Here is a 26,424-nt window from a genome sequence, read left to right on the forward strand (position 1 = left end):
ATTATAAAATTAATAATTTCATAAGCATCATGATATATGATAAGATAGTAGGGTTAGAATTTGCGTTCCTGTTGTAACGGGGCAAGGCTTTATGGATCATGGGGAGGGAGAGATGTTGTAGTAGGCGTGCGTGAATAATCGGGCTGTGATGTGACAGGACCACCCCTGCTCTGTGATTGGATAATATTATGCATAGCTTATAGGAGTGTGCACGAAGTAGGGCCTGTTTATAAACAAACACCACGAGGCAATAAAGAAGCCTTTTTTTTACTGTTCACAAAATTAGTGTCTGTATGTAGTTATTGGTCTTGACCTGGTGATTGGTGACAGAAGAACGTGTAGTCTCTGATTCTACAGACCATCGGGTGGGACGAGGGGCGTGGGGACCCCCTTAAAGCGGTGGGATGGGGACAGTGAGTCAGAGGGAGCCCCGCTGCGCCCAACTCTGCCTGGAAACGAGTGACGCCTCCCCCTCGCCGCGGCCGCTCATTGGCCCTCCCCGCCCAGGGCTCGTTGGTGCCATGGTGTGCCGGGTCCCCCATCGCCGGGCGGCAGCAGCCATGGGGAGCGGGCGCGTCCCGGCGGCGGTGGCCGTGCTGGTGGCACTGCTGGCGCTGGGAGCCCGGTCTGCCTACGGAACGCGGCCCTCGGGTGAGCTTGGGGGGCAGCGGGGACGGGGAGGGGGCGAGGGTTCTGGTGGGGAGCGGCTGTGAGCACTGACCGTGCCGTCTGCCCGCAGCGTTCTTCCAGTGGTCTTTTATAGCGGAGTGCCACTTCCTCAACGGCACCGAGCGGGTGAGATTTGTAGATAGGTACATCTACAACCGGCAGCAGTACATGCACTTCGACAGCGACGTGGGGAAATTTGTGGCCGATACACCGATGGGAGAGAGTTGGGCTGAGGACTTCAACAGCGATACCGAGTATACGGAGTATTCACGGGGTTTAGTGGACACGTTCTGCCGGGTCGCCTACGAGATTGGGGAGTCCTTCACGGTGCAGAGGAGCGGTGAGTGCGGCGGGGCACAGCGCGGACGGACGGGCAGGCGCCGCGCTGTGGCGGTCGGTCCGCAGCGCTCCCGCCGTGCCCCGCAGTGCAGCCCAAGGTGAGGGTCTCGGCGCTGCAGTCGGGCTCCCTGGGCGAAAGCGACCGGCTGGCGTGCTACGTGACGGGCTTCTACCCGCCGGAGATCGAGGTGAAGTGGTTCCAGAACGGGAGGGAGGAGACGGAGCGCGTGGTGTCCACGGACGTGATGCAGAACGGGGACTGGACGTACCAGGTGCTGGTGGTGCTGGAGACCGTCCCGCGGCGCGGGGACAGCTACGAGTGCCGGGTGGAGCACGCCAGCCTGCCGCAAGGCATCAGCCAGCCCTGGGGTAAGGCCCGAGCCGGGGATGAGGAAGGGGAGAAGGAAGGGGGGAAGGGCGGAGCGTCGTCCCCCGGCGCTGAGCCCCCGCCTTGGTCCCCGCAGAGCCGCCGTCGGACGCGGGCAGGAGCAAAATGCTGACGGGCGTGGGGGGCTTCGTGCTGGGGCTCGTCTTCCTGGCGCTGGGGCTCTTCATGTTCCTGCGCAGTCAGAAAGGTGAGCGCTGGGGAGCGGGGCTGAGTCTATGGGAGGGGGGTTACGACCGCTCTGACCTCGTCTCGCTGTGTTTCAGGGCAACCCGTGGCCACCGCTCCAGGTAACGTCCCGTTCCTTTTCCTCTTCCTATTCCCGGCCCCGAGCTGGGCTCAGCTCTGCCCGTCTCCCCGCAGGGATGCTGAATTAGCTGCTGCTCCGCCGAGCCGCTCCACCGGCACCCCCCGCACTCCCGGCCGCGGCTCTCCCTCGTGTTGCCCCCCCACACTCTCCCCGTGACGCCGCAGCGCCCGCTCCGTGCCCTCCCCAAGAAGAAGCCGCTCCGACTCTGTCCCGTTGTCTGCACATCCATGGGGACCTTCTGTTGTGCGACGGCAGGGGAAGGAAGCGGGCGGTCTGTGCTCTTCTATTCCGTTCAGTCCCAGAAGGTGGTTTGGATCCTTTCACCAAATATACTCTTTTATTGCATCAAATGGCCAGAAGGAATTGGTCTGTTGTACACGTAGGAGTGGAGGAGAGAACAGAAGAAGCGTTTCCCGTGAGCAATCATCATTGCTTTGTTCCGCGCAGCCCCATAGGCGGCACTGTGGGACTTGGGCTGGAGGAGCGCATTGCCCTCCCGTTGCTTCCGAGAGCAGCTGAAAGCGGAGCTCTTTGCCTTGGTTTCTTCCTTCTCGCACGGCGTGTTGGGGTCCGGGAGCAGCTCAGGTGCTGATGCAGAAGCTCTTGCTCGGGTTTTGCAAGGCGGGTTTGGTGCAAACCCAATTCCTGCGCTGGCTGCAGTGGGAGGAGCTGAGCCCAGCTTCCCCCAGGTATGCACAGGGACCATCGCCTTGCACCTGGAACCTGGATGGATGGACAGACAGACACACACAGACAGAGCTCAGGTGGTGGGGAATCGCAGTGGTGAAACCAAAGAGAAAACGATGAAGTCAATGGGAATCTCTTTTTCCTGCCCCACTTCTGCTGCTGAATGAACTTGTACAACTCCAAGTGGTGCAAAGCACCTTCCCCACATCTCCTCACCCCATAAAGCAGCACCAGAAATGCTCCCGAGGCTCAGAAATGGACATTTCATGGCTGGAAAAGCTGCAGTTTCCAAGACAAGGATGGGAACTCACGGGTGTGATGAAGGAGAGCAGTTCAGCCATTGCCATGGATGCTCTTGGCCTTCCCGTGTGAGGCCAACCCAGTGTGGGGAGCTGCCTATGTGTCTCATTGGAAAGCTCTGCAAAGAGAGGAGAGGGAACAGATGATGGGATGCTTTGGGATGTTCCATTGCCTGCAGAACCCTTTCAGCCACTGATCTCAGTACTTGAAATGGCCCAATCCATTACTGAAGCTCATCATCGTTAAGGCAGAGTGGCTGCTTGATAGTTTTATAGCCAGACGTATCCTTTTCCCCTTGAATTTGGAGCAGTGGACCAACCTACCCTCAAGGAAACCACCATCCACCTCCTCAGCCTGAAACCAGAAAGGAAACACTGACAGAGCAGCCAAGAAGCCCCCAAGAGGACAAGATCCATTGGTGGCTCTTTTGTGTCCCTCTCACCAAGTCCTCAGTGCTGTCCAACACAGCCAAGGAAGCACCGAGAGCAGAGCAGTTGTTGTGGCTGGAAGTCCAATTGCTTTCATCCTCTGAGAAGCGGTAGCACTTTCCTCTGAATCCAATCCAGTCAAAGGGACACTGAGCACAGGGCTGGGGATGGGGCTGGAATGCCTGCACTGCCATGGACAGAGACAAAGGGATGAGAAATGGCAGGAGCTGCACCTTCCAAACTGCTGCCAGTGTAGATTTCCAGCCTAAAAGTGCCCTCAGGTGGAATTATCAGTTGGTAATGGGTGAGAAAAGAGTTCTTTTGGTCCTCCAGACCTTTGGGCTTGTTGAGATTCGTGCCAGCATCTCTTGTTCTTGGATAACCCGCATAGAAATGGCCCATTTTTCTGCTAAATAATCCAGTTCAAGGCAAGGCCGGGTGCAAAGAAGCCCCAGAGATGGGGTTGGTCTTGTGGAGGAATGTTTTCCTGCCCACTGTGATGCCCTACACTTATAGGGCACAGCTCCTTGTATATGGTTGTAGGGGCACAGATGATCCTACATAGGGCACAGCCCTGTGGTTGTGTATTCTGAAGGCACAGATCCCAAGGTGGGATGCACACAATGACCCCAAAGGATTTTCTCTGCTTTTTGGAACCCTCAGCACTCACCTGCAAAGGCAACAGCAGTGATGAGCAGCACCGCGGACAGCGCTGCCAACGTGAGCGGGATGGTAACGCATGGCCTATGGCTGGGACCTGTGGGAGAAGAGACCTCCTATGGGTCAACAACGCAGCCCAGGTGTGAGCAGCAAACCCCCCAAAATGCCTTTTTTTCCCCAAATAATGCCTCAGGGTGGGTTAATTATAATTAATGACAACGAAACCATCATAGAATTGCATAAATAAAAAGTAATTAATAACAATATTAACAAAGAGGTGTTTTCAGAGCATGGCTCTGCTGTTACCTTCCCTCCTGCTCCGTTCTGTGTCCCCAAAGTTGGGATATTCCCGCATTTCTTCCATTCTGGTGCTTTTACTTCACCTGCAAAGCAAAACTTGCCCCCATCAGCAGCACCCCACAAGCAGAGACCCATGAAGTCTCCATTTCTGGGTGCTAAAACTCATTGCAGTGAGTGAAAGGAAACACAGTATCTCTCTCTGTGGTTATGATTGTCATGCAGAAGACAACAAGGAGAAGTCCCATCATTGCCAGAGATAGGCAATAAGAGAGGACTGAATATAAAGGCAGTTTAATATATGGGTAAAAAACTCCCCATGGCCCTCCCCCCATAAATAAACAACAAGAACAGCTACATCAGCCCCAGTCTATGGGGAAAATCACAGCTTTCCCACCCCCACCCCCCAAGCAATCACATCACCTCCCATTACCACTCATTATTATTACCTGCAGTTAAACACCCCCCTCCCCTTGCAATGGGATTATCCCCCTTGAATCAAAGCCAGGCTCAAGCAAGAAGACAGAACCCCAAAACCTCCCTGCTGACCTCAACCTGTTGCCTGTGTCCGTCTGATGCTGAATGTAAAAAGAAATGGTCATCAAATGGGCTTTTTCAGTGGGGGATTTCCACGTGGATGCTGCAGGGCAGATGGGGAAGGGGTGAGGGGAGATGCCCAGCAGCAGATTTCCCATGCAGGATGCTGCAGTTTTGCTGCCAGCACCTGGAAGCAGCTTCCTTTCCTTTCCCTGCTGGGAAGTCACTCCTTTTTACTGCCTTTCTTCATGCTTCTCACCCCAGTTTTGCACACTTCTTTCAGCTCACAGCACACTTTGCATCCCCTCACAGATCACTTCTCCCTTCCTCACAACCAGTGGGTCCTGCCTGCCTGCAAAGCAGCTGCTCAGCTCTCCTTTGCAGCCCTTATTCCCAGAGACCATGTGCAAAACCACCTCCAAATTCAGCCGCTTCTCCCACCCGCTATCAAAGGGTAATTCCAACCCCTCTCTTTGGCCTCGCCCCCATATGGGGCGGGACGGTGGGCGGTTTAAGGAGGTGGAACCATTTTAAGATCTGAGCTTCTTCAGCTATTGCTCGGCAGAGCTTTAAGGTGCTGGATGAGGTCTGGGCTTAATGGGTTGGAATCAGGCCCAGGCTGCTGAACCACCAGGAGGAACCTTCATGGCTGGTGTTTCTTTGGGCGTTCAATGTGAGTGATAGGGGTCGTTTTGGGGGGGAGAGCCCCCTCCCTTCCCACCCACTGTGGGGCTCGGAGGGTCAGCTCTGATATGCAGGGCTGTTCTCATAGCACCACGATGGGACACGAAGAGCTGTCATCTCTGCTTCTGTATTGAGGAAGGATGGTGAGGCTTTTCTGAAGTTATTGTTATAATAATAGTTTTATTTAAAGTGTCCTCAATTTTCTTGGTTTTGTGTATTTTTTGGCTATCAATTTATTTTTTTCCTTTTTAGCCTTGTTCTGCTGGGAAGGCAATGCGTGGTGAGAAGGGTCGGCTTGTTATCCTATGGAGCCCACGTTGCTTTGGTGCCAGGATGAAGACTCAGCCATGGAACCAAACCCCCAATAACGGATAACAATCAATGACTGACAACCACCAGCAGGTATTGTTTATTATATTACAAAAGAGAATGGTGTTAGCACCCAAAGCAGTTCTCTCCCTCTGTGCATTCGTAAGTATGCAAAAGTGTAATATATTGCTTAGATGTCCATAAACCCTGATACATAGCCATATTATTTCCCTATGTGACTGTATCTTATCCAGGCTCTCTGCCTTCCTCCTGTGTTCTTTCTTAGGATGGTTATTCTCTTGCAATTGGATTTGAGTTGGAGGTCGCACATCCTCAGCTTGGTGCTCCCTTGGTCAGCTTTGGCTCACAGAACTGCAGGGTTCTCACTCAATACAGACACTGGCTCCTCTTGGTCCTGCTGTGGGTTTCGTTGCTGGCTTGGACTTTCCATGGGTTCAGTATCCTGTGCAATCTGTGGTGTATGAAGCTGATCTCCTGTGGTTACTGATAGGCACTGCTCGTCTCTCAGTCCTCTTCTGGATGTTTCTTCTGGAGAATAAAGAGAAAAGCAATGGATGCTGAGGTCGGACAGCCTGTCATCCCATGGGAAACCCCACATTGCTTTGGGTTGGGGAAGACTCACCTGATTCTTCAGTTTCTACCAATGGAAAAGTGAGAGAAAAGTAACAAGTGATGAGATGGTACAGCTTGTCATCCTGTAGAAAACTACATATTCCTTTGGTTCAGAGGAGCAGACTTACCTGATTCTTCAGTTTGTTCTAGTGGATAGAGATGAGAAAAGCAGTCCATGATGGGGGGAACATCTCATCCCCAGGTCAGAATATCCCCGTGGTTTTTTGCGGGGGCTGGGAGGAAGGAATACTCACCGTGTTCTACAAAGTGTTTCTCTAAAAAGCACATAAGCAATGCATGATGAGAAGGCTCAGGTTATCATCCCACAGTTGATGCCATGAAAAGACCCCAGACCTGTTTGGTTCAGCAAGGGAGACTCACCCTTCTTTGCCTTCATCATCCCTGCAAAGGAAAAGCAGAAATGCATGATGAGAGGAACATCTCATCCCACTGCTCACACAGGAAGACCCCAATGTTTTCAGTTTGGGAGGGGAGACTCACCCATCTCTTCACACTGTTGCTCTGGAAAAAAAAAAAAAAGAGAAAAGCAGTGCATGGTCAGAGGGGACTTGTCATCCCACATGCAGCCTCTTGGGAAAACCCCAGATACTCTCAATTAAATGACTGCAACTTACTCAGAGATGAATTCTCTTTGTCTACAGAAAAGAAAGAAAAAGCACCACACAATGATGTGGGACAGCATGTCATCCCATGGAAAGCTCGTATAGCTTTGGTTTGGGGAAGAAGACTAACCCATCTCTTCACTGTGTTTCTCTGAAAAAGAAGGACAAAAGCAGTGCATGGTCAGAGGGGATTTGTCATCCTGTATGTATCCACTTGGGAAGGCCCCTGATTCCCTCAGTTCAGTGACTACTACTTACTCAGTGATGAATTCTCTTTCTCTGCAGAAAAGAAAGAAAAAGCACCGCACAATGAAGTGGGACAGCTTGTGATCCCACGGAAAGCTCATATAGCTTTTTTTGGGGGAAGAAGACTCACCCGTCTCTTCACATTTTTCCTCTGAAAAAGAAAGACAAAAGGAGTGCATGGTCACAGCGGATTTGTCATCCCACATATAGCCCCTTGGGAACACCCCCCCCAAATTATTTCAGTTCAGTGGCTGCAACTTACTCAGTGATAAATTCTCTTTCTCTGCGGAAAAGAAAAAAGCACCGCACAATGAGGTGGGACAGCTTGTCATCCCATGGAAACCCCGTATAGTTTTGGTTTGGAGAAGAAGACTCACCCACTGCTTCACATTTTTGCTCTGGAAAAGAAAGAGAAAAGCAGTGCATGGTCAGAGGGTATTTGTCTTCCCAAATGCAGCCTGCTGTGAAGACCCCAATTTCCCTCAGTTTAACAACTGCAACTTAATCAGTGATGAATTCTCTTTGTCTGCAGAAAAGAAAGATAAAGCACCACACAATGATATGGGACACCTTGTCCTCCCATGGAAACCTCATATTGCTTTGGTATGAGGAAAAAGACTCACCTGCTGCTTCACATTTTTTTGCTGGAAAAGGAGAAAAGCAACTCATAATGAGAGGAACATCTTATCCCACAGCTCACACAGGAAGAACCCAATGTTTTCAGTTTGGGAGGGGAGACTCACCCATCTCTTCACATTTTTCCTCTGGAAAAGAAAGAGAAAAGCAGAGCATGGTCAGAGGGGATTTGTCATCCCATATGCTGCCCCTTGGGTAAACCCCAAATTCCTTCAGTTCAATGACTGCAACTTACTCAGTGATGAATTCTCTTTCTCTGCAAAAAATAAAGAAAAAAAACACGTGATGAGGAATGACATCACACATCTACCACATGCAGACCCCTTTGTTTTTTTGAATATGGGAGCGAGAACTTACCCAATTTTTCCGCTTCTTTCTCTGTAAAATAAACAAGTAAGAAACACATGACGGGAAGGGTCAGATGATCATCCCATGGCTGATCCTGTGGGAGCACTCCAAATCTCTGTGGTCTGGGGAGAGAGACTCACCCAACTTTGCAATCCTCTGCTCTGCAAAGGAAGAGCAGAAGGAATGCATGATGAGAGGCACTGCTCATCCCACAGCTCCCAGAATAAGAGCATTTTTAAAAGAATTAAAGGATTGGGAGACTCACTCAATTCCAGATCTTGTTCCACTAGGAATGGAAAGAGAAGGGCAGTACATGGTCAGAGGGGGCAGCTTCTCATCACCTGGCTGATGCCATGGGGAGACTGTGTTTTCCTTCTGACTGGGGAAGGACACTTACCAAATGCTGCATCTTTTCTCTCTGTGAAACAGAAGAAAAGGAGAAGTATGCTCAGAGGGATGAGATACTCATCCCAAGGCTACTCCCACGCCCAGACCCCAAATCATTTTGTTCTGTGAAGCAGCTAATTACCACTTTGGTCCTAAGAAGAAATTAAACTAATAGGAAGGAATGGATAGGGCAAGAGCTTGTATGTGGACCAGTCAGGATCAACATATTCCATTACACCAATGCATCCCACAACACCAACACATCCCAAGGACCCAAATATCACATGGTCCAGCACATGACATAAACCCAGCACTATGCAGTCTTCTATCAGTTCCATTACAGGTATTTTGTCGGTGGAAGGGGCTGGAAGGACTCACTCAGCTTTCTGCTCTGTCCCACTGGAAAACAAAGCAGAGGAAGATATGGTCAGCGGGGCAGCTTGGATTTGGGGGACATCACCAGAGGGTCTGGGCCTTTCCACCTGCCACATGGTCCAGCCATTATGCATTATTATCCATTATTGTGGTCCTACCAACAGCCCTTTCCTTTTTCACCTTCCTTCAATACCAAAAGAAAGGCAAACATTTTTTAAAGAGAAATACAGAAATCTCAGGAAAAATCCCCCTTCCTCCTTCTCTGTAGCTCCATGGAGCAGAGCTCAGCACCACCTCGACCATCCCTGTACCTACACCACACCTCCCTGTGCTCTGTTCCCTCTGCTCTCAGCTCACCTTGCTTTCTCAGGAGAAAAGCAATGATGACAAATAACACAACCAGAAGTGTGACGACCACAGCCAGAGCCACCTTCCAGGGATGGTTAATTTGGGAAAAGGGATCTGGACAAAACGAGAGGAAAAGGGTTCCTTTTTCATTCCCATACGTGGAAACACAGACTTTTCAAGTTCACAGAACACAAAGGGCCATCAACCAGGGAGCACAGCCTGAGACACGAAGAAACCCATCACAGAAACCCAACCCAACCACCTCATCCATGCAGATCCATCCCTAAATCACAATGTGTGCCTGCTGCATTTCCAGCAATCCATGAGGCAATTCAGCCCACACCTCTTCCAACGGCTGCTCTTTCAAAGGAAGCTCTCCATCTGTGTACACCCCAGCCACTGACCTGACACCTCCAAGTTCAGCACAGCTTCTGCATAGGCGTCACCATCTTGCACAATGCAGATATAGGACCCACTATCGGAAGAGGTCACTGCAGTGATGCGCAGATCCAAGTTTCCATCAGTCAGGCCATCCCTGAGCAGTTCTGTCCTCCCTTTATATTCTTCCATGTGCTCCAGGTCCTCTCCATTTTGGTAGTGATGCACGAGACCAGAGGACTGGTACTTGATCCATTTGATTTCTGAGCTCCAAGCATCCTTGCAAGGGGACAAATGACAGCGCAACACAACATCCTGTCCCACGTAGGCAATGACACGAAGGTTTGGTGCCACCACTGTGAGCTGGGCTGGGCAATGAGAAGGGCACAGAGAGATAGTGAGATGGTGGCTGTGTGAATGTGGGGGCATGGAGCAGCACAGGGTGAGTCGGTGTGTGCTCCATCCCACGTCAAAGCACCGGAGAGGGAGCAGGAGGGAGTTGGGAAGGAGTCCTGGGGGTGTGGGAGCCCTATCATGGGTGCTGGAGGTGTAGAAGTGACAGAAATTCCACCCCAAATCACACGTTTCATGAATGAACTGAAGTGAAAGCAAAACCCAAGCTGGGCTGGGAGCTGGGCATGGGTCCTCCCTGACCCACAGCTGCTTTCTGGCCCCACAGCAAAACCTGTGCCTGGCACAGCAGCTCCACAGGACCCCTACCTGATCCCAGATGGAGGAGGTGCAGAGCCACGAGATGAGCCAGGAGGGTCCTCCAGAGATGAGAGAAACTGGGGTGGCTGCAGCCCGATGTGAAGCCCATCTGTACTGGAGGAGAGGAGGGGGGAAGGAGTTGGGGAAAGGAGAGAGAGGAAGGAGACTGAGAAGGAGATGGTGAAGGAGATGGAGTAGATGGATAAAAAATGGTTAAACAATGAGAAAAGAAGACAGGGAAATGAGGTGGAGAATGAAATGGAGAAGGAGGTGGCAAAGGAGATGACGGAGAAGAAGGGGAAGAAGATTTGGAAAGAAGTTGGGAAAAGTTTTGGAAGGATATGCAGGAAGAAGCTGTAGTTGAACAGAAAGGCTCAGAGGGTTACAGCCAGCAGTAGAGGAGGGGATGGGGTCACTCCAACACGAGTTCCATGAGCACAGCCACCACCGCCTTGGGCAGTGCCGGTGCTCCTCACAGGCTGCGGGGCAGAGCAGGTGACGCCCCAAGGATTTCGCCTACAAGGAGCCCCACAGAGACAGAAACCCCTCACCTGAGCTGCAGGAACTGCACAGCTACGCCCAGCTTCTACCTTTGCTCAGTATCTTCCTGTGCCCACCTACTACCTTTGCCCAGCTCCAGACTGCAATAATTCATTCAGAGGAACTTTACCCCTTTGGCAATGGGGCAGACAGTTGGGGACCTCTGAACCCCAACCTCCCATTGCAGCTTCACGCGCAGCCCTGGGGCTCTGCAACCACCACCAGCAGCATGGAGCCAGGAGAAGCATTGCCATGGCACAGCCATGGGGTGTGCTCAATGAGCTTGCTCTGAGCTGTACCCAAGTTGTGATGGCTTCTTTGGTCAATGAGAATTTGTAATTAACCAACCATTAATGCAGGAAGTATCAAATCTTTCCTCCTACACAACAGAACCATTACTCCCCTGGTGAATGGTTTCTGGGACCAGGAAGGGTTTGTGGGGAAGGTGTGCAACGGCTCGGAGCACCCAATGCATGCAGTCTGGATTGCTTTAATGAAGGAGAGGTGTAATGGCAGGGAGTGAAAGGAGGAGGGCCGTCCCCTGGGATGTGTGCTGGAAGCATTTTAGGCTCCAGGCTCGTTCAGCAGCTCCCAGCCGAGCCACAAGCAGCTGGATGAGCTCTTGGTTAATGGTTACCATCAGCACAGCGGGATGAGGAGCAGGCGACTGAAGCGCCAGGAGGAGCCTTTGCAGCTGCTGTTGTTTCTTTGGGCGGACAATGTGAGTGTTGGGGGTCACTGTGGAGGAGAGACCCTCCCCCCCCCCAGCCCCTTTTGGGGCTCATGGGGTCATCTTTGAAGTGCAGGGCTGTTCTCATAGCACTGCAATGGGACACGATGGGCTGCCATCGCTGCTCCCCCCCTTGAGGCAGAATGGTGAGGCTTTTCTTAAGTTATTGTTATAATTATAGATTTTTTTTAAAATATCCTCTATTTAATTTTCTTGGTTTTGTGTATTTTTTTGCTATTAATTTCTTTTCTTCCTTTTTAACCTTGTTCTGCTGGGAAGGTAATGCATGGTGAGAAGGGTCGGCTTGTTATCCTATGGAGCCCACGTTGCTTTGGTGCCAGAATGAAGACTCAGCCATGGAACCAAACCCCCAGTAATGGATAACAATCAGTGATTGATAACCACCAGCAGGTTTCCTTTATTATATTACAATAGAGAATGGTGTTAGCACCCAAAGCAGTTCTCTCCCTCTGTGCATTCTTATGTATCCCAAAGTGTTAGATATTGCTTAGATGTCCACAAACCCTGATACATAGCCATATTATTTCCCTATGTGACTGTATCTTATCCAGGCTCTCTGCCTTCCTTCTGTGTTCTTTCTTAGGATGGTTATTCTCTTGCAATTGGATTTGAGTTGGAGGTCTTACATCCTCATCTCGGTGTTCCCTGGGGCAGCTTTGGCTCACAGAACTGCAGGGTTCTCACTCAATATAAACACTGGCTCCTCTTGGTCCTGCTGTGGGTTTCCTTGCTGGCTTGGACTTATTGTGGGTTCGGTATCCTGTGCAATCTGTGGTCTATGAAGCTGAACTCCTGTGGTTACTGATAGGCACTGCTCGTCTCTCCGTCCTCTTCTTTAGATGGTTCCTCTGGAACAAAAAAGCAGCAGATGCTGAGGTGGGACAGCCTGTCATCCCACGGGAAACCCCACATTGCTTTGGGTTGGGGAAGGCTCACCAGATGCTTCAGTTTGTTCCACTGCAAAAGAGAAAGAAAAGCAACAAGTGATCCCTTCTGCTGACACAGATTGGACCCGTTCTTTTTAATTTGGGTAGGAGCACTCACTCAGCTTTGCAACTTGTTCCTCTGCAATAGAAGTAAAAAGATGAGAAGGGTCAAATGATCACCCCATGGCTGATCGTGTGGGAATGCCCCAAATCTCTTTGATTTTGGAAGGGAGACTCACCCAACATTGCATCCCTTCTCTCTGCAAAGACAAGCAGAAACAATGCATGATGAGAGGAACAGCTCAACCTAAAACTCACACAGGCAGATGCCCTTTTATTTCTACTTTGAGAGGCAGCACTCACCCATTTCTGCAGTGTGTTTCTCTGCAAAAGAAACAAAAAAGAAACACGTGATGAGAAGGCTCAATTGATCATCCCATGACTGATCCCATGGGAAGAACGGACATTCCTTCAGTACAGGGAGGGAGACTCACTCAGATCCGCAACAATTGAATCTATAAAGGAAAAGCAGAAACAGTGTGTGATGGGTGGAGCATCTCATCCCACAGCTCCCATAGGAAGATCCCAGAGTTTTTGGAGGGGAGACTCACCCATCTTTTTACAGTCTTTATCTGGCAAAGAAAGAGAAAAGCAGTGCATGGACTGAGAGGGTTTTTCATCCCATACGCAGTCCTTTGGGAAGGCCCCAGATTCCCTCAGTTCAGTGACTGCAACTTACCCAGTGGTGATCCCTGCATCTCTGCAAAATGAAGAAGTAAGCAGCACATTGTGAGGTGGGTCTGCTTGTCTTCCCATGAGAAACCCCATATTCTTTGGGTTTGGGGAAGAAGACTCACCAACTGCTCTGTTTCGTTCCACTGGAAAGAAAAGGAAAAGTAGTGCATGGTGAGAGGAGCATCTCATCCCACAGCTCACACAGAAAGAACCAACCTTTTTTTTTCATCAAATTCAAATGAGGTTGAACTCACAGAATCTTACGGCTCGTTTCTCTGCAAAAGATAGACATAAGCAGTGCTTGATACAAAGGGTCAGATTATCACTGCATGGCTGATCCCATGGGAAGACCCCAAATCAATTTGATTAAGAGAGGGAGACTCACCCAAGACTGTATTACTTATCTCTGGAAAGAAAAAGCAGAAATGTGCACGATGAGAGCAACATTTCATCCCACTGGTCACTCAGGGAGACCCCAGCATTTTTAATTTGGGAGGAAGGACTCACCCAGTTCTGCAACTTGATTCTCTGCAAAATAAACCAATAAAAGCATGATGAGAATGGTGAGATGCTCATCCCATGGCTGATCCCGTGGGAAGACCCCAAATTCATTCAGTGCAGGGAAAGTGACTTACTCAACTCTGAAGCACGTGAACCTGCAAGGGAAAAGCAGAAACAGTGTGTGATGAGAGCAACATCTCATCCCACAGTGCACACAGGCAGTCTCTGGTGTTTTTAGTTTGGGAGGGGAGACTCACTTATAGTTCTGTAGTGCATCTCTGGAAATGGAAGAGAAATGCAATGCCGGGTGAGGGGAATTTTCATCCCATATGTAGTCCCTTGGGAAGACCTTGAATTCCCTGTTTAGTAATTGCAACTTACTCAGCTGAGAATTCCAAACGTCTGCAAAAAAGAAATTTCAAATGTCTGCAAAACCTCATCTCTGTGTGATGAGATTTGGTAGCTTCTCATCCCATGGCAAACTCCATGGTCCATTGTTTTGGGAAAGAAGACTCACTGAATTTATTTGTCATTTCCACTGGAAAAGAAAGAGAAAACCAATGCACGATGAGAGGAACGTCTCATCCCACGGCTCACACAGGCAGAGCCCCCTTTTTCTTATATGGGAGGGAGTGCTCACCCAGTTTTCTGGCCAGTGTATCTGTGAAAGAAACAAATGAGAAAAGCACAGTGAAAAGAGTCAGACAGTCATCAAATGGCTGATCCCATGGGAGGTTCCTAAATCTCTTGGGTTTGGGGAGGGTGACTCACCCAACTCTGCATCACTACTCTCTGCAATGGAAAAACAGAAATAATGTGTGATAAGTGGAACAGATCATCCCACAGCTCACACTGGTAGAACATTGTAAATAGTAGGATTTTAAAAAATAATTATAATTTTTTTCCCCTATTTTAAAAAATAGGTAGACTCACTCAACATCGGAGGTAGTTTCACTGGAAAAGAAAGAGCAGAGCACCATGTTGTCAGGGGAGGCAGCTGCTCATCCCATGGCTGATGTCATGGGGAGAGCCAAATTCCCTCACTTTGAGGAAGGAGACTTACCCAGCATTTCATCTTTTCTCTCTGCAAAATAGAAGGAAAGGAAATGCACAGACAGAAGGAACAGCCTCTGATCCCATGGCTGCTGCCATGCCCAGTACCCAGATCTTTTTCTTCTGGGAAGGGGCCAATGACCACTTGGGTCCCAAGAAGGAATTAAGGCAATAGGAAGGAAAAAAAACAAGCACAATGGCTTCAAATGGTCAGAGAGAACTGCTTCCCATAGGAAGACCCAAAGTTGTTTGTCTTATGAAAGAAAACTCACCCATTCTTTCAGTTTGTTTCGCTGGAAAAGAAAGAGAAAAGCAGTGCATGGTCAGAGGGGGCAGCTGCTCATCACACGGCTGCTGCCATGGGGAGACCCTGAATTCCCTCAGTATGGGGAAGGAGACTTACCCAGCATTGCATCTTTTCTCTCTGCAAAATGGAAGCAAAAGAAATGCATGGTCAGAAGGAACAGTTTCTGATTCCATGGCTGCTGCCAAGCCCTGACCCCAATCTTTTTGTTCTGGGAAGGGGCCAATGACTTCTTTGATCCCAAGAAAGAATTAAACCAATAGGAAGGATCAGACTGGGCAAGAGTTTTCCATGTGGATCAATCAGGATCAACTCATCCCGTTACCCCAGTGCATCCCACAGCACCAGTACTTCCCAATGGCCCCAACGCATCCCAGTGCCCCAAAGATCCCATGGCATAAACCCAGCACTCTGCAGTCTTCTATCAGTTCCATTAAAGGGACTTTGGTGGTGGAAGGGGCTGGAAGGACTCACTCAGCTCTCTGCTCTGTGCCGCTGGCAAAAAAAAGCAGAGGGAAAGGTGGTCAGCAGGGCAGTTTGGTTTGTTGGGGTGACTCCAGAGGGTCTGGAACTTTTCCACCTGCGCCACAGTCCAGCCATGTTCCTATTTTCACCCACACCCCTATTCTTTTTCCCCTTTTTCCATTCCCAAAAGAAAGGCAAACATTATTAAACAAGCAATATGGGAATCTCAGGAAAAATCCCCCTTCCTCCTCCTGTGTAGCTCCATGGAGCAGAGCTCAGCACCACCCCGACCATCCCTGTCCCTGCACAACACCTCCCTGCGCTCCGTCCCCTCTGCTCTCAGCTCACCTTGCTTTCTATGGAGAAAAACTATGATGACAGCAGATGACCCAACCAGAAGTGTGACGACCACAACCAGAGCCACCTTCCAGGGATGGGTGATCTGGGGAGAGGGATCTGGAAAAAAACTCAAGAAAAGGGTTCCTTTTACATTCCCTTAAGTGGAAAAGCAAGACAGCATTGGGAGATCAGGGAACCCAAAGGGGCAGCAACCAGGGAGCAGTGGCGCACAATGGCAGCAACAGCAGCTTGGCACTGGTGGAGGAGCAGCTCAGTATCGTGTGCCCACTGCCACAGAGACACGAAGAAACCCATCCCACAAGCCCAACCCAACAACCTCATCCATGCAGATCCATCCTCAAATCACACCGTGTGCCCACTGCAACTCCAGAATCTCATGGTGTAATTCAGCCCAAACCTCTTCCAAAAGCTGCTTGTTCAAAGGCAGCTCTCCATCCATGGACATCCCAGCCACTGACCTGACACCTGCAGGTTCATCACAGCTTCTGCATATCCATCACCATCTTGCACAACACAGCTATATGTGCCACTATCGGCAGAGCTCACTGCAGTGATGCGCAGATCCAGGTTTCCATCAGCCAGGCCATCCCTGAGCAGTTCTGTCCTCCCTTTATATTCCTTCATCTGCTCCAGGTCCAATCCATTTTGGTAGTGGTGCACAAGGCCAGCAGACCCATACTGGATCCATCTGATGTCTGAACTCCGGGCATCCTTGCAAGGGGACAAATGACAGCGCAGCACAACATCCTGTCCCACGTTGGCAGTGACATCAAGGTTTGGTGCCACCACCCTGAACTGGGCTGGGCAATGAGAAGGGCACAGAGAGATGGTGAGATGTTGGCTGTGTGAATGTGGGGGCGTGGAGCAGCACAGGGTGAGTCGGTGTGTGCTCCATCCCATGTTGAAGCATTGGAGAGGGAGCAGGACGGCGTGGGGAAGGATTCCTGGGGGTGGGAGCCCACTCACAACATGTGGTGGAGGTGGAGAAGAGTCAGAAATTCCACCCAAAATCACACGTTTCATGAATGAACCAAAGTGAAAGTAAAAGCAGAGCAGGCGTGGTTGCTGGGCTTGGGTACTTCTTGCCCCAAGGCCGCTCCCTGGACCCACAGCAACACCTGTGCCAGGCACAGCAGCCCCCCAGGACCCCTACCTGATCCCAGATGGAGGAGATGCAGAGCCACGAGATGAGCCAGGAGGGTCCTCCAGGGATGGGAGAAACTGGAGTGTCTGCAGCCCGATGTGAAGTCCATCTGTGCTGGAGGAGAGGAGGGGGGAAGGAGTTGGGGAAAGGAGAGAGAAGAAAGAGACTGAGAGGGAGATAGTGGAGGAGATGGACTAGAAGATGGATAAAAAATGGTTAAATGATGAGAAAAGAAGACAGGGAAATGGGGTGGTGAATGAAATGGAGAAGGAGTTGGCAAAGGAGATGATGGAGAAGAAGGGGAAGAAGATTTGGAAAGAAGATGGGGAAAATGTTGGGGAAGGATATACAGGAAGAAGCTGTAGGAGAAGAGAAAGTCTCAGAGGGTTACAGCCAGCAGTGGAGGGGATGGAGTCACTCAAACACGAGTTCTATGAGCACAGCCACCACCGCCTTAGGCAGTGCTGGTGCTCCTCACAGGCTGTGAGGCAGAGCAGATGACCCCCTAAGGATTTCCCCTCCAAGGAGCCCCACAGAGACAGAAACCCCTCACCTGAGCTGCAGGAGACTCACATCTACGCACAGCTTCTACCTTTGCCCAGCTCCAGGGTGTGGTAATTCCCTCTGATGAACTTTACGCCTTTGGCAATGGGGCAGACGGTTGGGGACCTCTGAACACTGACATCCCACTGCAGTTTCATGTAAAGCCCTGGAGCTCTGCAGCTACTAGGAGCATTGCCATAGCATAGCCATGGGGTGTGCTCCATGAGCTTGCTCTGAGCTGTACCCAAGGTGTGATGGTTTCTTTGGTCAATGAGTATTTGTAATTAACCAACCATTAATGCCAGAAGTATCGATTCTTTGCCACTGTGGCAACCCCAGAGCCACTCTTCCCATGGTGAGGGGTTCGTGGGGACCAGGAAGAGTTTGTGGGGAAGGTGGGCAATGGCTCGGTGCACTCAGTGCAGGCGATCTGGATTCCTTTATTGAAGGAGAGCTGTAATGGCAGGGAGTGAAAGGAGGAGGGCCATTCCCTGGGAAGTGTACTGGAAGCATTTTAGGCTCCAGGATCGTTCAGCAGCTCCACCCGAGCCACAAGCAGCTGGATGAGCTCTTGCTTAATGGTTACCATCAGGAAAGCGGGATGAGGAGCACGTGGCTGAACGGCCAGGAGGAGCCTTTGGGGCTGTTGTTTCTTTGGGTGTTCTGTGTGATGGGGGTCATCGTGGAGGAGGGACCACAACCCACTACCCCTTTTGGGGCTCACGGGGTCAACTCTGAAGTGTGGTGCTGTTCTCATAGCACCAAGATGGGACATGATATGCTGCCATTGCTGCTTCCCCCTTGAGGAAAGATTGTGTGGGTTTTATAAGTTATTATAATAATTATGGAATTTTTTTTCAGTATCCTTTATTTAATTTTCACACACCATCCTTCCTCAAGGGGGGATGCAGTGATGGCAGCACTTCATGTCACTTCTTGGTGCTATGAGAACAGCCACACTCTTCAGAGCTGACCCCGTGAGCTCTGAGCTCACAGGGGCAATGGGAGGGTGAGGGGGGGCTCTCCTCCACGATGACCTACATCACTCACACTGAACACCCAAAGAAACAACAGCTGCCCCAAAGGATCCTCCTGGCGGTTCAGTCATGTGCTCCTCATCCCGCTTTGCTGATGGTAACCATTAACAAAGAGCTCATCCAGCTGCTTGTGGCTCAGCAGGGTGCTGCTGAACAAGATTGGAGCCTAAAATGCTTCCAGCACACATCCGAGGGGACAGTCTTCCTCCTTTCACTCCCTGCCATTGCAGCTCTTCTTCATTAAAGCAATCCAGACAGCATGCACTGAGTGCTCCGAGCCATTTCCCGTATTCCCCACAAACCCTTCCTGATATCCACAAACCCTTCACCATGGGAAGAGTGGCTCTGGGGTTGCGACAGGGGCAAAGATTTGATTCTTCCTTCAGTAATGGTTGGTTAATTACAAATTCTCACTGACCAAAGAAACCATCACAACTTGGATATGGCTCAGAGCAAGCTCATTCAGCACACCAGATGGCTGTGCCATGGCAATGATTCTCCTGGCTCCATGCAGCGGTTGGCTGCAGAGCTCCAGGGCTGTGCATGAAGCTGCAATGGGAGGTTGGGGTTCAGAGGTCCCCAACTGTCTGCCCCATTGCCAAAGGGGTAAAGTTCCTCTGAATGAATTATTGCAGTCTGGAGCTGGGCAAAGGTAGTAGGTGGGCACAGGAAGATACTGGGCAAAGGTAGAAGCTGTGTGTAGCTGTGCAGTATCTGCAGCTCAGGTGAGGGGTTTCTGTCTCTGTGGGGCTCTTTGTAGGGGAAATCCTTTTGCAGTTACCTGCTCTGCCCCGCAGTCTGTGAGGAGCACCGGCTCTGCCCAAGGCGGTGCTGGCTGTGCTCATGGAACTCATGTTTGAGTGACCCCATCCCCTCCTCCACGGCTGGCTGTAACCCTCTGAGCCTTTCTGTTTTCCTACATCTTCTTCCTGCATATCCTTCCCAAACTTTTCCCAACTTCTTTCCAAATCTTCTTCCCCTTCTCCATCGTCTCCTTTGCCAACTCCTTCTCCATTTCATTCACCACCCCATTTCCCTGTCTTCTTTTCTCATCATTTAACCATTTTTTATCCATCTTCTACTCCATCTCCTCCACCATCTCCTCTTCAGTCTCCTTCCTCTGTCTCCTTTCCCCAACTCCTTCCCCCCTCCTCTCCTCCAGTACAGATGGGCTTCACATCAGGCTGCAGACACTCCAGTTTCTCCCATCCCTGGAGGAACCTCCTGGCTCATCTAGTGGCTCTGCATCTCCTCCATCTGGGATCAGGTAGGGGTCCTGTGGGGCTACTGTGCCTGGCACAGGTGTAGCTGTGGGGCTAGGAAGCAGCTGTTGGGCAGGGAGGACCAAAGCCCAGCAACCAGCCCTGCTTGGCTTTCACTTTGTTTCTTTCAAGAAATGTGTGATTTTAGGTAGAATTTCTGACTCTTCTCCACCTCCACCACATGTTGTGAGTGGGCTCCCCCCCAGGAATCCTTCCCCACTCCCTCCTGCTCCCTCTCCAGTGCTTCAACATGGGATGGAGCACACACCAACTCACCCTGTGCTGCTCCACGCCCCCACATTCACACAGCCAACATCTCACCATCTCTCTGTGCCCTTCTCATTACCCAGCCCAGCTCACAGTGGTGGCACCAAACCATCGTGTCACTGCCAACGTGGGACAGGACGTTATGCTGCGCTGTCATCTATCCCCTTGCAAGGATGCCTGGAGCTCAGACATCAGATGGATCCAGCACGGGTCCGCTGGCCTTGTGCACCACTTCCAAAATGGATTGGTCCTGCAGCAGATGAAGGAATATAAAGGGAGGACAGAACTGCTCAGGGATGGCCTCTCTGATGGAAACCTGGATCTACGCATCACTGCAGTGAGCTCCGCCGATAGTGGCACATATAGCTGTGTTGTGCAAGACGGTGATGGCTATGCAGAAGCTGTGATGAACCTGGAGGTGTCAGGTCAGTGGCTGGGGTGTCTATGGATGGAGAGCTGAAGGACAGCAGCCTTTGGAAGAGGTTTGGGCTGAATTGCACCATGAGATTCTGGAGTTGCAGCAGATGCACAGTGTGATTTGAGGATGGATCTGCATGGATGAGGTGGTTGGGTTGGGCTTGTCGGATGGGTTTCTTCGTGTCTCTGTGGCAGTGGGGACACGATACTGAGCTGCTCCTCCACCGGTGCCAAGCTGCTGTTGCTGCCACTGTGCGCCACTGCTCCCTGGTTGCTGCCCCTTTGGGTTCCCTGATCTCCCAATGCTGTCTTGCTTTTCCACTTAAGGGAATGTAAAAGGAACCCTTTTCCTGAGTTTTTTTCCAGATCCCTCTCCCCAGATCACCCATCCCTGGAAGGTGGCTCTGGTTGTGGTCGTCACACTTCTGGTTGGGTCATCTGCTGTCATCATGGTTTTTCTCCATAGAAAGCAAGGTGAGCTGAGAGCAGAGGGGACGGAGCGCAGGGAGGTGTTGTGCAGGGACAGGGATGGTCGGGGTGGTGCTGAGCTGTGCTCCATGGAGCTACACAGGAGGAGGAAGGGGGATTTTTCCTGAGATTCCCGTATTGCTTGTTTAATAATGTTTTCCTTTCTTCTGGGAATGGAAAAAGGGGAAATTGGAAAAGGGTGGAGGTATGAAGCCAATAATGGATAATAATGGATAATGGCTGGACCATGGGGCAGGTGGAAAGTTCCACACCCTCTGGAGTTATCCCAACAAACCAAGCTGCCACACTGACCACCACTTCCCCTGCTTTGTTTTCCAGTGGCACAGAGCAGAGAGCTGAGTGAGTCCTTCCAGCCCCTTCCACCACCAAAGTCATTTTAGTGGAACTGATAGAAGACTGCAGAGTGCTGGGTTTATGCCATGGGATCTTTGGGGAATTGAGTTGTCTTGGGGTCATGGGATGTGGTGGTGCTGTGGGATGCACTGAGGTAATGGGTTGTGTTGATCTGGATTGATCCACATGGAGAACTCTTGCCCAGTCTGTTCATTACTATTGGTTTAATTCCTTCCTGGAATGAGAGTTCTCATTGACACCTTCCCAGAACAAAAACATCTTGGTTGTACATATGGCAGCAGCCATGGGATCAGAAGCTGTTTCCTCTGACCATGCATTTCTTTTGCTTCCATTTTGCAGAGAGAAAAGATGAAATGCTCGGTAAGTCTCCTTCCCAATAATGAGGGAATACTAGGTCTCCCCATGGCATCAGCCATGTGATGAGCAGATGCCCCCTCTGACCATGCACTGCTTTTCTCTTACTTTTCCAGTGAAACAAGCTGAAAGAATGGGTGAGTTTTCTTTCATAAGATAAACAACTTTGGGTCTTCCTATGGGAAGCAGTTCTCTCTGACCATTTGAAGCCATTGTGCTTGTTTTTTTCCTTTCTATTGCCTTAATTCCTTCTTGGGACCCAAGTGGTCATTGGCCCCTTCCCAGAAGAAAAAGATCTGGGTACTGGGCATGGCAGCAGCCATGGGATCAGAGGCTGTTCCTTCTGTCTGTGCATTTCCTTTCCTTCTATTTCACAGAGAGAAAAGATGTAATGCTGGGTAAGTCTCCTTCCCCATACTGAGGGAATGCAGGCTCTCCGCATGGCATCGGCCATGGGATGAGCGGCTGCCTCCCCTGACAACACGGTGCTCTGCTCTTTCTTTTCCAGTGAAACTACCTCCGATGTTGAGTGAGTCTCCCTATTTTTTAAAATAGGGGAAAAAAAATATTATTATTTTTTTAAATCCTATTATTTACAATGTTCTACCAGTGTGAGCTGTGGGATGATCTGTTCCACTTATCACACATTATTTCTGTTTTTCCATTGCAGAGAGAAGTCATGCAGAGTTGGGTGAGTCACCCTCCCCAAACCAAAGAGATTTAGGAACCTCCCATGGGATCTGCCATTTGATGACTGTCTGACTTTTCTCACTGTGCTTTTCTCATTTGCTTCTTTCACAGATACACTGGCCAGAAAACTGGGTGAGCACTCGCTCCCATATAAGAAAAAGGGGGCTCTGCCTGTGTGAGCCGTGGGATGAGACGTTCCTCTCATCATGCATTGGTTTTCTCTTTCTTTTCCAGTGGAAATGACAAATAAATTCAGTGAGTTTTCTTTCCCAAAACAATGGACCATGGAGTTTGCCATGGGATGAGAAGCTATCAAACCTCATCACACAGAGATTCTTCTTTCTTTTTTGCAGACAATCGGTATTTGGATCTGAGTAAGTGGCTGTTACTAAACAGGGAATTCGGGGTCTTCCTAAAAGGAATGGATATGGGATGAAACCTCTCCTCTGACCATGCACTGCATTTCTCTTCCATTTCCAGGGTTGCAGAATATAACAATGCGTGAGTCTCCCCTCCCAAACTAAAAACACTAAGACTGCCTGTGTGAGCTGTGGGATGAGATGTTGCTCTCATCACACAATGTTTCTGCTTTTCCTTTGCAGTATTATGTGCTTTAGAGCTGAGTAAGTCACTCTCTCTTCACTGAAGGAATTTGGGGTCTTTCCACGGGATCAGCCATGGGATGAGCATCTGACCCTTCTCATCATGTGTTTATTGGTTTCTTTTGCAGGGAATCAAGTTGCAGAACTGAGTGAGTCCTCCATCCCAAATTAATAATGCTGGGATCTCCCTGTGTGAGCTGTTGGTTGAGATGTTGCTCTCATTGTGCAGTTTTTCTGCTTTTTCTTTACAGAGAAAAGGGACAGAGTGTTGGGTGAGTCTCCCTCTCTAAACCAGAGAGATTTGGGGTCTTCCCATGGGATCAGCCATGAGATGATAATCTGACCCTTTGCATCATCCACTGCTTATGTCTCTTGTAGAGATAAAAGCTGAAGAACTTGGTGAGTCCACCTTCACAAATTTGATTTAAAAAAATGGGTGTTCTTTCTGTGTGAGCTGTGGGATGAGATGCTCCTCTCACCATGCATTGCTTTTCTTTTTCTTTCCAGTGGATCAAACTGAAGCACTGAGTGAGTCTTATTCCCCAAACCCAATGAATATGGGGCTTCCCATGGGATGACAAACTGTCCCATCTCATCATGCAGTGTTTTCCCCTTCTTTTTTTTTTTTTTTCAGTGACACAGAGGTTTCAGCTGGGTAAGTTGCAGTGATTCCCTCTGAACTGAGGGAATCTGGAGCCTTCCCAACAGGCTGTGTATGATGAGAAACACCCTCTGACCATGCACAGCTTTTCTCTTTCTTTGCCAGAGCATCACTGTGAAGAGATGGGTGAGTCTCCCCTCCAAAAACTCTGGGATCTTCCTATGGGAGCAGTGGATGAGATGTTCCTCCCATCACAAACTGTTTCTGCTTTTCCTTTACAGATTCAATTGTTGCCGATCTGAGTGAGTCTCCCTCCCTGTACTGAAGGAATATGTGTTCTTCCCATGGGATCAGCCATGGGATGATTTATTGACCCTTCTGATTACTTTTTTATCTTTTGTTTCTTTTCCAGAGAAACACACTGCAGAACTCGGTGAGTCCTCCTTTTCAAAGTAGAAATTAAAGAGGCATCTGCCTGTGTGCGCTGTGGGATGAGCTGTTCCTCTCATCATGCGTTGTTTCCGATCTCTTTGCAGAGAGAAGGGATGTAATGTTGGGTGAGTCTCCATTCTCAAATCAAATTGATTTGGGGTATTCCCATGCAATCAGTCATGGAGTGATCATCTCACCTTCTCATCATGAGTTACTATTTACTTCTTTTGCAGAGGCACAAGTTGCAAAACTCGGTGAGTGCTCATATCCAAATTAAAAAGAAGGGTTTCATTCTGTGTGAGCTGTGGGATGAGATGCTCCTTACACCATGCACTCCTTTTCCTTTTCTTTCCAGTGGAACGAAATGAAGCACTGGGTGAGTCTTCTTCTCCAAACCCAAAGAATATGGGGTTTCCCATGGGATGACAAGCTGTCCCACCTCATCATGTGGTGCTTTCTCCTTCTTTTTCTTGCAGAGATACAGAGATCACAGCTGGGTAAGTTGCAGTCACTGAACTGAGGAACCTGGAGTCTTCCCAAAGGACTGCGTATGGGATGAAAAACCCCTCTGACCATGCACTGCTTTTCTCTTTCTTTGCCAGAGGATCACTGTGAAGAGATGGGTGAGTATCCCCTCCAAAAACACCGTGATCTTCCTATGGGAGCTGTGGATGAGATGCTCCTCCCATCACACACTGTTTCTTCTTTTCCTTTATAGATTCAATTGTTGCAGATCTGAGTGAGTCTCCCTCCCTGTACTGAAGGAATATGTGTTCTTCCCATGGGATCAGCCATGGGATGATTTATTGACCCTTCTGATTACTTTTTTATCTTTTGTTTCTTTTCCAGAGAAACACACTGCAGAACTCGGTGAGTCCTCCTTTTCAAAGTAGAAATTAAGAGGCATCAGCCTGTGTGAGCTGTGGGATGAGATACTGCTATCATCCTATGTTGCATTTCTCTTACTTTTCCAGAGGTCCACAGTACTGAAATGGGTGAGTGTCCCCTCTCAAATAAAAAATGCTGGAGTCTTCTTGTGTGAGCTGTGGGTTGAGCTGTTCCTCTCATCATGTATTCTTTCTGCTTTTCTTTGCAGAGATAAGGGATGAAATGTTGGGTGAGTTTCCCTTCCCAAAATCAAAGTGATTTGAGTCATGCTGTCAGCCATGGGGTGATCATCTGACTCTTTTCATCATACACTTCTTTTTACTTCTATTGCAGAGGAACAAGTTGCAAAGCTGGGTGAGTGCTCCTACCCAAATTAAGAAGAAGGGGTCCTATCTATGTGAGCTGTGGGATGAGACTTTCCACTCATCACGTGTTGCTTTTCTTCCTCTTTTCCAGTGGAACAAACTGAAGCATCTGGTGAGTCTTCCCCAACCCAAAGCAATGTGGGGTTTCCCATGGGATGACAGGCTGTCCCACCTCAGCATCTGCTGCTTTTTTGTTCCAGAAGAACCATCCAGAAGACGACTGAGAGATGAGTCGCGCCTCGCAGAAACCACACGAGTTCAGCTTCGTAGAGCACGCACTGCACAGGATACTGAACCCACGCTAAGTCCAAAGCCACAGCAGGACCAAGAGGAGCAAGTGTTTTTTATTGAGTGAGAACTCTGCAGTTCTGTGAGACAAAGCTGCCCAAGGGAGCACCGAGATGAGGATGTGCGACCTCCAACTCAAATCCAATTGAAAGGAATACAGGAGGAAGGCAGAGAGCCTGGATAAGATATAGATACGTAGGGAAATAATATGACCATGTATCAGGATTTGTGGAAATCCAATGTGTACATAGCACTTTTGGAAACAGAAGACTGCATGCATTACCTAAGATAGAAAACCGCTTTGGTTGTTAACCCTGTTGGCTCCTACCATATAATAAAGAATAACTGCTGATTGTAATGGATCATTGATTCTTATCCTTTACTGGGGGTTTGGTTCCATGGAACATGCTGAGCCTTCATCCTTGAACGATAGGACTGTGGGCTCTATTGGAGAACAAGCTGACCCTTATCACCCTGAGTGGCATTCCCAGTAAAACAAGGCTCCCTCCAGGGAGAAAAAAAGGAAGAAAAGAAATTAATAAACAAAAAAATACACAAAACCAAGAAAATTAAATAAAGGATACTGGGAAAAAAAATCTATAATTATAACTTTAAAAACCCACACCATCCTTCCTCAAGAAGGGAGCAGCGATGGCAGCCCTTCGTGTACCATTGCGGTGCTATGAGAACAGCCCCACACTTCAGAGCTGACCCTGTGAGCACCATAGAAGGCTATGGTGGGGGGTCTCTCCTACACAAGGACCCC

At 49.5% G+C, this 26,424-nt stretch overlaps 5 protein-coding genes across 21 annotated transcripts in view; 2 read left to right on the top strand and 3 right to left on the bottom strand.

Annotated features, from left to right (window-relative positions):
* LOC146752210 (uncharacterized) overlaps positions 1–26,016 on the top strand; it is a 44,596-nt gene extending 18,580 nt beyond the window's left edge. Inside the window, exons 10-21 of the mRNA XM_085532960.1 lie at positions 24,098–24,118; positions 24,222–24,242; positions 24,351–24,371; positions 24,473–24,493; positions 24,594–24,614; positions 24,720–24,740; positions 24,836–24,856; positions 24,967–24,987; positions 25,092–25,112; positions 25,214–25,234; positions 25,339–25,359; positions 25,462–26,016. Of these exons, the coding sequence (XP_085389086.1) occupies positions 24,098–24,118; positions 24,222–24,242; positions 24,351–24,371; positions 24,473–24,493; positions 24,594–24,614; positions 24,720–24,740; positions 24,836–24,856; positions 24,967–24,987; positions 25,092–25,112; positions 25,214–25,234; positions 25,339–25,359; positions 25,462–25,529 (299 nt within the window). The 3' untranslated portion in view covers positions 25,530–26,016. The remainder of the gene's footprint in view (positions 1–24,097; positions 24,119–24,221; positions 24,243–24,350; positions 24,372–24,472; positions 24,494–24,593; positions 24,615–24,719; positions 24,741–24,835; positions 24,857–24,966; positions 24,988–25,091; positions 25,113–25,213; positions 25,235–25,338; positions 25,360–25,461) is intronic.
* LOC146752209 (uncharacterized) overlaps positions 1–26,424 on the bottom strand; it is a 59,755-nt gene that overhangs the window by 25,364 nt on the left and 7,967 nt on the right. For 2 of the 17 annotated variants that reach the window (XM_085532993.1, XM_085532991.1), the window contains exons 3-12: positions 7,851–7,871; positions 7,731–7,751; positions 7,370–7,505; positions 7,238–7,258; positions 7,120–7,140; positions 6,992–7,012; positions 6,874–6,894; positions 6,740–6,760; positions 6,620–6,640; positions 5,457–6,513 (exon numbers count right to left, since the gene is read on the bottom strand). The exons of 3 other annotated variants lie outside the window; for them this stretch is intronic. In XM_085532993.1, coding sequence (XP_085389119.1) covers positions 6,431–6,513; positions 6,620–6,640; positions 6,740–6,760; positions 6,874–6,894; positions 6,992–7,012; positions 7,120–7,140; positions 7,238–7,258; positions 7,370–7,505; positions 7,731–7,751; positions 7,851–7,871 — 387 coding nt within the window. In that variant the 3' untranslated portion in view covers positions 5,457–6,430. Of the gene's footprint in view, positions 1–5,456; positions 6,514–6,535; positions 6,641–6,739; positions 6,761–6,873; positions 7,259–7,369; positions 7,506–7,584; positions 7,872–7,978; positions 8,510–26,424 lie in introns of those variants that run through there. 12 more of the 17 variants (XR_014940905.1, XM_085532999.1, XM_085532996.1 and 9 more) reach the window with 12 other exon arrangements.
* LOC146752212 (class II histocompatibility antigen, B-L beta chain-like) lies at positions 497–2,053 on the top strand. Its single transcript, XM_085532882.1, has 6 exons — positions 497–651; positions 740–1,009; positions 1,096–1,377; positions 1,473–1,583; positions 1,660–1,683; positions 1,757–2,053. The coding sequence occupies exons 1-6, from the start codon at positions 522–524 to the stop codon at positions 1,768–1,770; spliced, it is 831 nt and encodes a 276-aa protein (XP_085389008.1). The 5' UTR covers positions 497–521; the 3' UTR covers positions 1,771–2,053.
* LOC116654145 (myelin-oligodendrocyte glycoprotein-like) lies at positions 8,522–10,601 on the bottom strand. Its single transcript, XM_085533022.1, has 4 exons — positions 10,300–10,601; positions 9,606–9,947; positions 9,211–9,315; positions 8,522–8,877 (listed from the first exon to the last, which is right to left on the bottom strand). Exons 1-4 carry the CDS (start codon positions 10,397–10,399, stop codon positions 8,816–8,818), a joined length of 609 nt encoding a protein of 202 aa, XP_085389148.1. The 5' UTR covers positions 10,400–10,601; the 3' UTR covers positions 8,522–8,815.
* LOC146752213 (myelin-oligodendrocyte glycoprotein-like) lies at positions 13,756–17,234 on the bottom strand. Its single transcript, XM_085533019.1, has 4 exons — positions 17,079–17,234; positions 16,384–16,725; positions 15,914–16,021; positions 13,756–15,595 (listed from the first exon to the last, which is right to left on the bottom strand). Exons 1-4 carry the CDS (start codon positions 17,176–17,178, stop codon positions 15,534–15,536), a joined length of 612 nt encoding a protein of 203 aa, XP_085389145.1. The 5' UTR covers positions 17,179–17,234; the 3' UTR covers positions 13,756–15,533.

Source organism: Coturnix japonica, unplaced genomic scaffold (assembly GCF_054131305.1).
Source record: "Coturnix japonica strain WE unplaced genomic scaffold, WE-NBRP24 Scf050, whole genome shotgun sequence".
In the NCBI taxonomy this organism is placed as follows: Eukaryota; Metazoa; Chordata; class Aves; order Galliformes; family Phasianidae; genus Coturnix; species Coturnix japonica.

Bases quoted from the DNA above. Each gene is read 5' to 3' on its own strand.
- LOC146752212 (XM_085532882.1), top strand. From the start codon at position 522: ATGGTGTGCCGGGTCCCCCATCGCCGGGCGGCAGCAGCCATGGGGAGC. The intron at 652-739 runs GTGAGCTTGGGG...GTCTGCCCGCAG, and splicing joins CTACGGAACGCGGCCCTCGG to CGTTCTTCCAGTGGTCTTTT. The intron at 1,010-1,095 runs GTGAGTGCGGCG...CGTGCCCCGCAG, and splicing joins CTTCACGGTGCAGAGGAGCG to TGCAGCCCAAGGTGAGGGTC.
- LOC116654145 (XM_085533022.1), bottom strand. From the start codon at position 10,399: ATGGGCTTCACATCGGGCTGCAGCCACCCCAGTTTCTCTCATCTCTGG. The intron at 9,948-10,299 runs GTAGGGGTCCTG...CTCATTGCCCAG, and splicing joins CCTCCTCCATCTGGGATCAG to CCCAGCTCACAGTGGTGGCA. The intron at 8,878-9,210 runs GTGAGCTGAGAG...TTTGTTTTCCAG, and splicing joins TTTTCTCCTGAGAAAGCAAG to TGGGACAGAGCAGAAAGCTG.
- LOC146752213 (XM_085533019.1), bottom strand. From the start codon at position 17,178: ATGGACTTCACATCGGGCTGCAGACACTCCAGTTTCTCCCATCCCTGG. The intron at 16,726-17,078 runs GTAGGGGTCCTG...CTCATTGCCCAG, and splicing joins TCTCCTCCATCTGGGATCAG to CCCAGTTCAGGGTGGTGGCA. The intron at 15,596-15,913 runs GTGAGCTGAGAG...TTTTTTTGCCAG, and splicing joins TTTTCTCCATAGAAAGCAAG to CGGCACAGAGCAGAGAGCTG.